Here is a 12144-nt window from a genome sequence, read left to right on the forward strand (position 1 = left end):
ACGGTTACGCGGTCTGCGGGCTCCTCTCGGTGAGCAGGGGCAGTGTCCGTACTTTCAGCCTCTGCAGAAGGACGATCTGTTCTGGTTTTTGATGCACAAATACAACAGCTTCCCCTCTGGGCTCAGCACCGACCATTAAAGCATTACAGCGTCACTTTCCACACTTCATGCATATAACGTTTTTGCCATTAACCACTAGGGGGCGCTAAACACCATATTAACACGACTGGTTATGTCGGGTTTTTTCTGTTTGCCGGTGTTGTGCCAAAAAGTGATTGTCTGCCAAAAACTGATTTCCGGTATTTGCCAAAAAGCGATTGCTCATATTTAAAGTGCTATAAGTAACTTGTTGGGCTATAATATGTTAAACATATGTCAAATGCATCCCTTATGGATGACATAAAGTCATCTTGAGCCACAAACAACATTCGTGTAGCAAGATACAAGCCGCAATCAGTTTTTGGCAGCGACTTTTATATAACCTTTATTTATGCAGTAAAAAAAAATCTCATTAACATTAAAAATGTATTTTGTAAGAGTAAGTTGCCCAACAAGACAGCAGAAATGGCAGCAAATATTACAATAGTTCTGTAAAAATATTTTAAGTGGGGATAAAGGACCGGATTGGTTATAATGTACAAGTTGTAAAGATACTTAAAAAACAGATAATGTTTTAATTCTTTATGTAACCCCTTTGTATCCCCTGTTCACCGAAGTCTATTTACGAACATACGTAAAGATATTACACATAAAAAAATACACAGAAACACTGGAAATCAGTTTTTGGCAGACAATCACTTTTTGGCACAACACCGGTACAGAGGTTGCCCTTACCTGGTGTGTACACGGATCACTACAGGGCCACCGTACGGATCGCGTGATACTGACCAGTGTTAATGAACGCGTACATTTAATGTGATTGTTTATTTAAATATGTCGTAGGAACAGGCTGTAACGCTGGGAGATGATAAGAACATATTAGAGTATTAGTTACAGTATTTGAGGATCATTTCTATGAGTAAAAACTGCATAAAAAGAGAACAGTAGTCATGAACCCGACCGCACACTGTCCTTATCCTTTCAGATTATTAGCACGGTGTTTGCCGGGACAGGCGGGAAGCCCCGGTAGGTGAACAGGTGAATTTAGATTACGGTAACCATAGTGAACCGGAAGAAAGCCCGTCAAGTGTGACCACACTCCGAGCTCGACCGATGACAGGTGAAGAGTTTTCCGTTTCAGAATAAGAGCGCTTCTTTAAACCTTGCGCATTAGCTTTTATTCTGAAAGCTGGGGCCGGAAACACCGCCGTTATTCACGGGACGTGACAGACTTCCCCAAAGTCCCCGATGTTACCTTAACGACAGAAAGTTTGAAGCGGCTCCGCTCGGGTTAGTTTTCAGCGCACTGGGCGTACAGGGTCCTCTGTCATCTGCGAGTGGAAACCGCTTTCTATCCACGTATCACACAGCGAGCGTGGGCCTGTTCACGTAGACACGGGGGAGCTGAACTGTACGATGCATATGCTAGCGTCAAACGGATCCATAATGGACCTGAACTCGGAGTTTGTGAAGATTAAAGCGCACTACTGCGGGTAAGTAACTCTCCGTGAGTAAGTAGGAAACACCTGTGGAATGGACACTAACAGCTATTCAGCACGCAGCCTGGGCTTCTTGGAGCTCGTGAGTCAGAGAGGCTTTAGTACCTGTGGCACCTGTGTTTAACCCACTGTGTGCGTGAAAAATGACATCAGAGGAAGCTTCGAGAATATTTTTCACCCTCACATAAAGTCAGCGTTTGTGTTGATGATGGGCACATGTGGAGGTGCAGTGGAAGTGGGCCGCTGATGGTTAGAGGAGTTTCCTGCAGTCATCTGTGGAATCACCTCATCACGCAGGAACAGTGTTTGTATGAACGAGGCAAGTTTATTATCGTGGAAGCAGAAAAAACAGTCCGTGTACTATCACCATGACAGAACACGCAGATTACACGCCATGTTGCTGTATGTCACATATGATATCGAGTCCACAGTGAAAATCTCACGTATATCTGATGAAGCCTGAGTGTAACCTAATACTGACACACGTGTGTGGGACAGACTGGACTGGAGGTGTGACGTCCCGTCACGGAGGGCTCCAAAACCAAAAACTCAAAAGCTTTGCAGGATCTTTAGGTTGAACCAATTACATCTCCAGGAGGAGTTTGTTAGAGCACACGGCCTGAAAATGTCCCAAATGCTGTCAAAATGACACAAATAAATAAGTAAATAAAAATACATTTTATTTGAGGGTGCCTTAGATTTAAAAAAAAAATCTAATAAAAATAAAAATTTGACAGTGAGTAAGATCTGTACTAAAGTAAACCAGTTTAAACAAGTAGGTTTGGAGCTGTGACTTAAATGAGGGAATCTATATTTCTAATGAGCGGAGGAAGTGAGTCCAGAGCCCAGCGACTGAAGCTCTGCTCCCACAGTGGGCAGACGAGCAGAAGGAACAAGATGAGTGAAAGCTCTGACAGAGCAGGAAACAGTGGAGATATGAAGCAGATCACACAGATAAGGAGGCCAAGGTTATGGATGCACTTTAATGTGAGGACTAAGAGTTTACACTTTACCCTGGCTCCTATGGGCAACCTGTTGAACAGTTAGGGTGATATGGTCTCATTTATACTGACTGTAGTACTGGAGCTGTAATAATGCACTATAATGGTTGCTGGCACATAGATGTGTCACCATCACACCTGCTCCATGCTTCACGGTGGGAACCGTGCATGCAGAGACCCTCCGTTCACCTTTTGGAACCCAAGATCTCAGATGTGGACCCATCAGACCAAAGCCCAGATGTCCACTGGTCTAATGTCCACTCCTCGTGTTTCTTGGCCCAAACAAATCTTTGCTCCTTGTTGCTTTTCCTGAGTCGTGGTTTCTCAGCAGCTCTTTGACCATAAAGGCCTGATTCACACAGTCTGCTCTGAACATGTAGAGATGAGTCTGCTACTGGAGCTCTGTGTGGCTCTAATCTGAGCTGCTGTTAATCTGTGATTTCTGAGGCTGGTCATATCTATATGCTCAGCAGCAGAGGTGACTGCTGGTCTTCCTTTGCTGGGGCGCTCAGTGTCGTTGTAGCGCTTGATGTCTTTGCGACTGCACTTGGGGAAACATTCACAGTGTGATCAGTTTTCCAAACTACTTTTGTGTAAATGTGGAAAACAACACGTGCTGCTGGTGACCTCGTGAGAGCGAGGAGCAAACACACTGCCATCTTTGCATTACAGAATCCACTCACAGATTTAGGTTTATTATTCTTCGGGCGCTTTTTCGGCTTCTTGTGCCTCCACCCAAACTGTGTTTAGGTGGAGCAGTCTCATACCAGAGACTTAGCAGTCTGCTATGTATTACGTCTTTCTCTTCAATCCTTGTTTTTCTGTTCGTTAGCAAAGGCAGTGTTTGTGCTACACATTCATAATAATGTGATGGTCAAACATTAAGATGTGAACAACTAAAGTACAAAACTGTCCATCATGACAGCCCAGTGTCCAGACTTTGTTCTGTTTGACACTTTTTGAAAGATGTTTGGACGAAGCAGACGATACTCTGCTATGTGTGGTTCTGTTTTGTGTACCTGTTACCTAATTACTTAACATGAGTATCAATAAAGATAAAGTTGCAAAACTTGTGAAAGTACAGCTAAAAGTCCAAAATGTATGCCTTCCTTCACATTTTCCAAAGCGGCCCAGATTGTTGACTGTGCCGGGTTGACTCCCGGCTGTTACACGCTCAGTGTACGACTTTACATTCCCAGGTACAGAATCCTGCCCCACAACTTACAACAAAGACACACTCAGAGTTTAGTTTCATTTCCTACAACACTTGGATTTTCTGATTGGTTAGTTTTAGTTTATTGCACATACCAATGCTGTTTATTTAAAACACAGCTGTGTACAACATATGTTCAGTTTGTGACGGGAAAAAATATTTACATCAAAATGAAACATCTTCACTCAAGAGTAAAAAAAGTGCAATCTAAAAGTTAAAACATGAGAATCAGCATCGTAACGGTCGACGGTTAAAGCTAGCATGACAGCTACATGGCACTGGCCTGTGTCCTTAGTTTGTGGTTCAAGATGAGACGCAGATATGGGCAGCGCGGCGGTTAGCAGCACGGCAGTTAGCACTGTTGCCTCACAGCAACATCAGGCCGGGGTCTTTCTGTGGAGTTTGCTCTCCGTGTGTTTGCGTGGGTTCTACTCCGGCTTCCTCCCACAGTCCAAACTCATGCAGTCAGTGGGGTTAGTCGGTGACACTAAATTGCCCACAGGTGTGAATGGTTGTGTGTGTCTGTGTTTTAGCCCTGTGACAAACTGGCAACCTGTCCGGGTGTACCCCGCCTCTCTCCCCATGACAACTGGGATAGGCTCCACCCCCCGCGATCCTGAAGAGAATGGATGATGATGACTGTATCACACTGTCCTTAGTTTGTGTTTGAAGATGAGACACAGCAAGTATTTATCCCATTAATCTGCTTGTATACTGCTGTTTCACTGAGTGAATGAGTGCTGGAATAACACAGTGTGCCGAGCGTATGCACCGGTGTGGTTCTGCACACGGTGCAGCCTGGTGTCTTCTGCCACAGTGTGCTCCTGTGAAACCAGCGTGGTGGGCTGCCTCTGCACCGTCACAGCGTCTGTGTGATGAACGCCACAAACATCAGTGATGACTGTTTTGTAGATTAGAAGTTTCTGCTGCTCACAGATTTATTGTGTGCCAGGCTCTCTGAGTCTGAACCTGAGACACAGACGCACGTGTGGGGCAGGAGTCACCATAGCGACCAGTCGTCACACCTGTTTGCTGATGGCGCTGTCTCTGTTCAAAACTCATCACGTCTTTTCTTCTGATTCCCCGGTCGAGCCTACTGTCTTCTGACCTCTGACCCCGCAGTAGATGATTTGATGTTTTAATCTAGTTATCCCCCTTACAGGGGCATTGTGCTTAAATATGGATGTGATGAGTATTCTTCTGTTCTGTTGTAAGAGGAGATCCCGACCGAGTGACTAAACCATCACATGTTTCCTCTGAATGTCAGCACTGTTGTTGTTGTTGTTGTCTCCAAACTCTGGCTCAGAAACGCTGCTCAGCTCTCGCTGTGTTAAAACCCTTCCACATATTTTTGGAGGCCTGTGTGTAAAGGAGCCAGTGGTGATGTCACCAGTGTGGTTCAGGTTAATCCTACCAGTATAATCTTTAATCACAACGCTCTGAAATGATTTTCCATGTTGAGTTCAGACAGCCAGCCTTTCTCTGTGTTCAGCTTCCTGCCTGATCTACCTGCTGCACAGCAGACGGTTCAGGCCCAGCTTCACTCTGTGTTAGTCATAACCAGCACCAAAGAGCTGCTTCTACAGCAACCCGGCGTCTGAGCACGTTTGTTGCTACAGATGCATTTACCCAGACTCATTCTGCCAACGTTTGGGGCGGCGTGGGAGTGGAGTGGGTTTTTCCAGCACGAGTGGGAGTCAGGTGTGTAGCATCCACATACAGTCTTTGCAGTCTTTCGTGTTGTGCGCCACGTGTGAGACAGGCCAACTGGAAGATACCTTAATCTGATTTGTCCCAAATCGTTTTAAGTGTGTGTGTGTGTGTTTTAATCACTGAAGTGTGTCTTAAGCCGGAGTTGTTCTGTAAATATTGATATCAGGGGACAAACCAGTCCAGTGTTTCCCACTTCTTTTATCTGTAAGGCAACAATTCAATGTTTACCTGACTCTTTGAAATGAATCGTCCTAATTAAATATATATTCTTATTGCTAATAACATTCCCTCTGCAGCATGCATAACTTTATGCAAATGATGTGAAAGACATTCATTCAAGTAAGTCAGTGATAGTAAACAATAGCAAACAATATGAATAAGTAGGATGAGTGGAGGCTGTCAGCATCATGTCTGAGATGACTTACAGCTGCTGACAGATGTGCCGACCCTGCAGGGATCTGACTAAAACCTGGATTTATTTGAGTGGTATAACAACTTGTGTTGGTCTTTATGGAGTTTCCCCAAAAAGGTTCAAAGTAGAGAAAGTTTCTGTGAAAACTAAAGTCAGTAATGCAGCGTGTGATTGACCCAGCACACAATCACTGAGGTGTGTGAAGTGTTCTCATCAGTGGGGTCAAAGATCACGGTGCTGCATGTTTATGCTCTGATACATGACCAATCCCTGAGAGCATTCTTCAGTATGTTCACACAGTGCAAGGGTCAGCATTCAGCTAACCTTTAGTTACAGACTGAGAGAGTTTAATGCACATTTGGCTTCAGCTGTTTGAGTTTATTACAACAGCAGAGCAGGAAGGGTTTCACAGGAATACTGCAGACGGGAGGATAACCAGAGTTCATGCTGCTCACATCTCCTCCTGTTCTGGAGACATTTTATATCATAAAAAACAACTTTTACTTATCGAGTGGAATTACTTAGCTACTTACTTATTAATGAGTTAATAACATTGTTATAGCAGTGTTTGCATTAATGCATAAAGAGTGAAGAGTGTAGTGGTAGAGACAGGAGCTGCTGCTGAGTGGGAAACAGCACAACAGTCAGTGTAAACAGCTCCCACTGAAAGCTCAGTGCTGCTCCTGCTGCAGGTGAATAAAACAATGAAACATTATGTAATTCACACAGCAAATTACCACACATTTTACTACTGCTACTCCCAATAACAGTAATATTAATAACTCTACCAATATCATGTGTAATGGAAGGCAGTGCTAGAGGTTATATTTGAGTAAACGTTCCTTTCAGTTGAGTATATGTGTACCATGGGGAAACCTTAATCTCATCCTGCAACAACAGAAGTAATGTAATCGTAACTTCATAATGAAATGATTACAGCAGCAGGTCATAATGGAAGCTGTACAGATGTGGGTAAATACAGATGTGTAACACAGCACTCACTGGTCCTGGATCATGAACAACAAAAAGAGAAACACTTTGTTAGAGGTGCTCTCTCTGTGGGCTCTGCCTGTCAGTGATTTTTAATGTATTTAAAGTTAAATGTTCTGCCTCACAGTTCCCACTGCTCTGCCTCCGTCTGTAGCTCTTGCTGATGATGTGCTGCCTCTCAGGATTTCACTCCTGGCTGCTTTGAATCCACATTAGTTGAATTAAAATATGTAATAATTTCAGACTTTCTGGTAAAAAGAGAGATGCACTGTAAACTGTTCAGTGTGATGTTGGATGACAGTAATGCATTCACACCCAAAACTGTGACACCGTTTAAACGACATTAAACACATTTTAATGAGAGCTGTTTAAAGCCAAAGAGCTTCTGGGTAAATATGAGCTAGCATGATAAACAAAGCGCGGTGTGTATGTGTGATGTAATTCCACGCTGACCTGTGTGTCGGCCGGCTGCGTGGAGCAATGCCTGCTGGGAAGCAAGCTGTCTGTGCCCCACCTCGTCAGAGTCCAACAATCACTGACCATAAACTGTTGTGCACACACACCCAGAAACCTGCCCGACACACTGCCTGGGAGCTGTCAGTGCAGCACCTGCTCACGCAGCTCTAACACACAGCTGACTAACTCAAGGTTTATTCTAACAGTGTGGCATGTGCAGGCTGCAGACTTTGCTCCAATCAGCAGCACAGCACTGAGGCCGATGTTGACACTCAATATACGCACCCATATTTAATGCTGACAGCTGATAAGGGCTGTGAGGTCAGTGCTGATATGAAATCAGTGCTTTCTTTTTCAGGCCGACAGATTCAGCCATGCTTATTGGCTCGTACATGTCATCCATCGTTCTGTGGATTTATACAACCTTAGCACAGAAAGAAAGGACCTGTTGGGTTGAGTATCTCCTTTTTGTTAATCTTGGCATTGTCAGAGAACATTTGGCAAGTTTTCTGTGGGCACAATCCACCTGCTCCACTCTGCTGCTCAACATTTCCCTACAAGCAGATCCATTTAATAGGGAGCTCCACTCCACTGGTGTACGATTTCTGCCAAGGAGCAGTGTTACAGCAAGAAATCATCAACCAGACACAAAGTGTTTGGGCTCAAGTAAAAACTGCCTGGAATAAGGAGGTAGTCCAGATCAAGGCAGCACTTTATTTAATGCCTAAAGGTAACAGATATTGTTCAGTACAGTCTGAAAACAGTTAAGAAAGAGAAACTTGGTGCTTATCTTTCTCAGCTGTGAGTGGATTGAGTGGGTGGTTCAGTTCACACCTGTAACACTTAGTGTGATTGTGTCAGTTGGTGCACCGTTAAGACAGACCTGAGCCCACAGTCCTGAGCCCACAGTCCTGAGCCCACAGTCCTGGGCCCACAGACCTGGGCCCACAGACCTGGGCCCACAGTGGATCATTAACTCCGCTGCAGAGGCCAGCCAACATCTTTCTCTCTGTCAGACTTGTCCCAGTGTAAATACCCTAAAACATTTAAGTTTAAATTTAAATATTGTATAAAACACTACATTTTCACTAATATTTGTGGGTGTTTAATTGTTTCTTTCTTTTGTACTACTTGAACACTAAAGCGGCCCTCCAATGAGACGACAGCTCCAGCCCCTGCTTTAAAGGATAACAGCTGATTGGGCCAAAGAGGAATGTCTGCAGAGGCGACAGAGCGACTGGGTCCTGACGTCTGTGTGTTTGTGTGCTTTCAGGGACATTTTAATCACAGACTTGGCTGCAACAGTAACCTTTGTGGAACTGTGTGAGGAGGTGAAAACCATGTGCAGTGTTGCCAGCCAGCAGCCCATCACACTCAAATGGATCGATGATGAAGGTGGGTGTGCCACACAGTCACAGGTCCTCAGCCTTGTCATTGTTTCTGCACAGGCTTCCTGTCAGGTTTCACTTTACTTTTGGTTTCATGGCTGTAGGAGATGAGACCCCACCTATATTTTCAAACTACTCCACCTCTATTTTCCAAGCCAGATTCTTAGACTTCCTGTGAAAACTATAGGGAATTGTACATTCCTGTCCTTAGCTCTAAAATTCTGGAACAACCTCCCAGCCTCTCTTCACAGCCTTGACTCTGAGGCGTCTGTTAACATTCCCCACCTGACACATGTTTAGCCTGCATTGTTGCCATTCACTTTGCCTGGTCTCCTGGTCAGTTTAGGCTTTGTGGGCGTCTCCTGTAAAAAATACAAGCTGCTTATCAATCAAAACCAACTGATAAACAGACGAGTATTAATGATTCCAGTGCACAGTTTCATATTTTTGAAAAATACCCTGCACCCAGCCGGTTTGTCTGATAAGTGTCCCATGTAGCAGGGTACCCTCACAGCAGAGACTCTCTGGGTTGTGTGTGTGTCACATCAGAGTGTGGTGTGGCACTTGTTGCACTGAGAGCAGCATTTGTATGTGAAAAACACAATCAGTGATGAATGTCACGTAACAGAGAATAAAGCGGTGCAGGGCGAAGCATGTCTGTGCTGTGTTAGCTTAGACAGTGAAGTGTCCTATAAGAATGTCTCTATTTATTGTAGAGAGAGACAGAGAAGGTCAGCTATTTCAATAACCTCCATTAAAGCACCATGGTTGGCAAAACCTACATGAAAACTGTTCCTGTGATAGGTGGAAACATTAAACTTGTGTCACCACTTGAGGCAAAAACACACCATCCAGTGCAAATAGGCTTTGAGACACAGCAGGTTCACTTTGATGATGTGACAGTATCCTGCAGCTCCTGGACAGTACCCGAGTTGTTGTTGGTAGTATTAAGTAGTTATGTTATGCTAGCATAAATGTCACACACCATGCGAAAGGCTGTCCAAAGACGCAGACTGACAATGCAGACTGTGCACAGAAGCGACACAGTGAGGAGCAAGTGGACTTTCTACAAGTTCCTGTGTTATCGTAACTTCACTGTCTGCACATTTCCCTCAAAGCTGTGTCAGGAAAATGGATCCAACGTTTGTCACACAGTTTATGATGAATAAACCAAATAAATGTTGTTATTTTGTTTCAAGTCCACTAAGCCTCGACTACAATGGAAATACTCACAGTCACAGTGACTGATCATTAGCATTGTTACCAAACACACCACAGTAATTCAAAGAGATGCTAATATTGTCAAGATAAAAAAGTGATAGAAACAAAGACCTGTGACTTTTGTTTTTCCATGTTTGTCCTTGGAAATGAGACTTTATTTTTCTCCTTAATGTTCTGCACACAGCACATCCCATAATAACAAAGAAAATGTATCACAAATAAAAACACATCATGTACATGGATAGTCACAGTGTTTGCTTTGGAGCACCTCTGGCAGCACTTACAGTCTGAGGACTGGGTATGGCACTGTAAGCCTGGCTGTTTCCCGTCCTTCTTTGTTCTCTCAGACTCCATCACGGGGGACGGGCAGCATTGGTGCCATCTTCACATCGAGTCTGGGCTCTGGCTGGGCAACATCACAATGTGGCTCCAGAGCCACATTGTGATGTTGCAGAACCTTTGTCCAAGGCCCGAGTGCTTTGGTTATCATGAAGGATGTGTGTGCACTGCTGCATTCATTTATTCTTTCTCTCGGCCGCTTGAACAAACAGGCCTGATTGACAGAGCTCCAGAGAGGAGAAGCTTCTCTGCAGCACTCCACCAGAGTGACCGTCGGGGTTTTAGTCCGCTCCTTGAGTAAGGCCTTCTACTCAGATCACTCAGATGGGTGGGGTGGCCTGGGAACAGTCCTTTGTTGTTACAAAGTTGTTGCCTTTGTGGATATTGGCTGCACAAATGTTTCTTTTGCTCGATATAACTCAGAGGTGTACAGACAGGTCCTGGCACATCGTGCTGGATGGTTGAATATGGGGACAAGCAGAGTTAACAACTGGACTCTAGTCAAGTTGTAGAAGCTCTTCACAGATGAGACAGGATGTAACAACCTGTCAGTATGTCTAAAATGAACATGCTTTAATATAACTGTAATATTTTTGTTTTTCATTTTTAATCATTTGTAAAATAAGTTTGAAAGAATTTCAAGTGAGTTTTTTAAAAAAAAAAGTATTGTCATCATTATGGGATATGTTGAATGTTGAGGTGAAAAATGAATTGAATCCACTTTGGAATATGGCTGTAGCATTAAAAATGTGAAGAAGTGAAGCGCTTTCAGTACTGTGCAGATCTTTGGCCACTATAGGAACAGGGCTGCACCCTTTGAGTAATTTGAATAACGTGATTATAAAAACACGCTCTGTGGCGCTCAGCTGTCACCATGTTGACGTGTGTTTCACCCACATTTGTGACTCAACATAGACTTGCAGGTTTTTCAACCAAAACACTGATCACACAACAGCAGCAGTGATGATGATGATGTAGTTTAACATGGAGTCCAGCTACACACAGCGAAGAGCAAAGAGGCGGAGGATGTTGTTATTGTGTTGTTATATTTTCTAAAATGGAAACCTATGAAGGATCTGTGGGATTTTTCTCTTTTGAATATGTATTATTGCTCAGTAATAAAAGTATTGTATCCGATTACTTAGGTTAGATGAAACTTTATTAATCCTTCAGGTGGGTTCCTCTGGGAAATTCAGTTTACTTGATAAATTAAGGATAGATTACTCTACTACATATTACTATTACTCTAATCGATGGTTGCAGCCCCAGTCAAAAGTAAAAACTCCTGAGAACTTAAACTGAATTGGACTGTTAAACCTCAAACAGTCTGTAGTCCTGATCAGAAGATTATATTGATAAGATTGCATGCATGTGTTTGTCTGTGTAGGGGACCCGTGCACCATCTCCTCTCAGATGGAGCTAGAGGAGGCGCTACGGATTTACAGTCGAACCAAAAGATCTGGATTACTGTTGCATGGTGAGTTTGGGAAAACTTTTCATTAAAGAGGATCTGCATGCATATTTCCAGGAGTAAACTACCGGTCAAAGGTTTACAACACCCCAATTTTTCCAGTTATTTATTGCAATTCAAGTCGTTCAAGTTCAGTGAATAGTTTAAAATGGTACAAAGGGTGAACTGCCAGAGGTTAAAAACAAAGGTAAGGTTACCCACAACTGAAAAATCACGTACATCTTAGAACAAAAAGGCCTTTTTCATGGGTTAACAATTTAATCTGTTCTGCAACAATGGAGGTTGATCAAGCCTTGAAAGCTGGAGCTACTAATTCCTACAGCTGTTCCAACTTTCCTGGAT

At 43.6% G+C, this 12144-nt stretch overlaps 1 protein-coding gene across 2 annotated transcripts in view; it reads left to right on the plus strand.

Annotated features, from left to right (window-relative positions):
• Nucleotides 1-1154: 1154 nt before the first annotated feature.
• Nucleotides 1155-12144, plus strand: part of prkcz (protein kinase C, zeta) — a 97151-nt gene continuing 86161 nt past the window's right edge. Inside the window, exons 1-3 of one of the 2 annotated variants that reach the window (XM_005752291.1) lie at nt 1155-1592; nt 8657-8778; nt 11719-11808. In XM_005752291.1, the coding sequence (XP_005752348.1) occupies nt 1516-1592; nt 8657-8778; nt 11719-11808 (289 nt within the window). In that variant the 5' untranslated portion in view covers nt 1155-1515. The remainder of the gene's footprint in view (nt 1593-8656; nt 8779-11718; nt 11809-12144) is intronic. The other variant, XM_005752290.1, reaches the window with a different exon arrangement.

Source organism: Pundamilia nyererei, unplaced genomic scaffold (genome assembly GCF_000239375.1).
Source record: "Pundamilia nyererei isolate P.nyererei 1_Seehausen unplaced genomic scaffold, PunNye1.0 scaffold00351, whole genome shotgun sequence".
Classification (NCBI taxonomy): Eukaryota; Metazoa; Chordata; class Actinopteri; order Cichliformes; family Cichlidae; genus Pundamilia; species Pundamilia nyererei.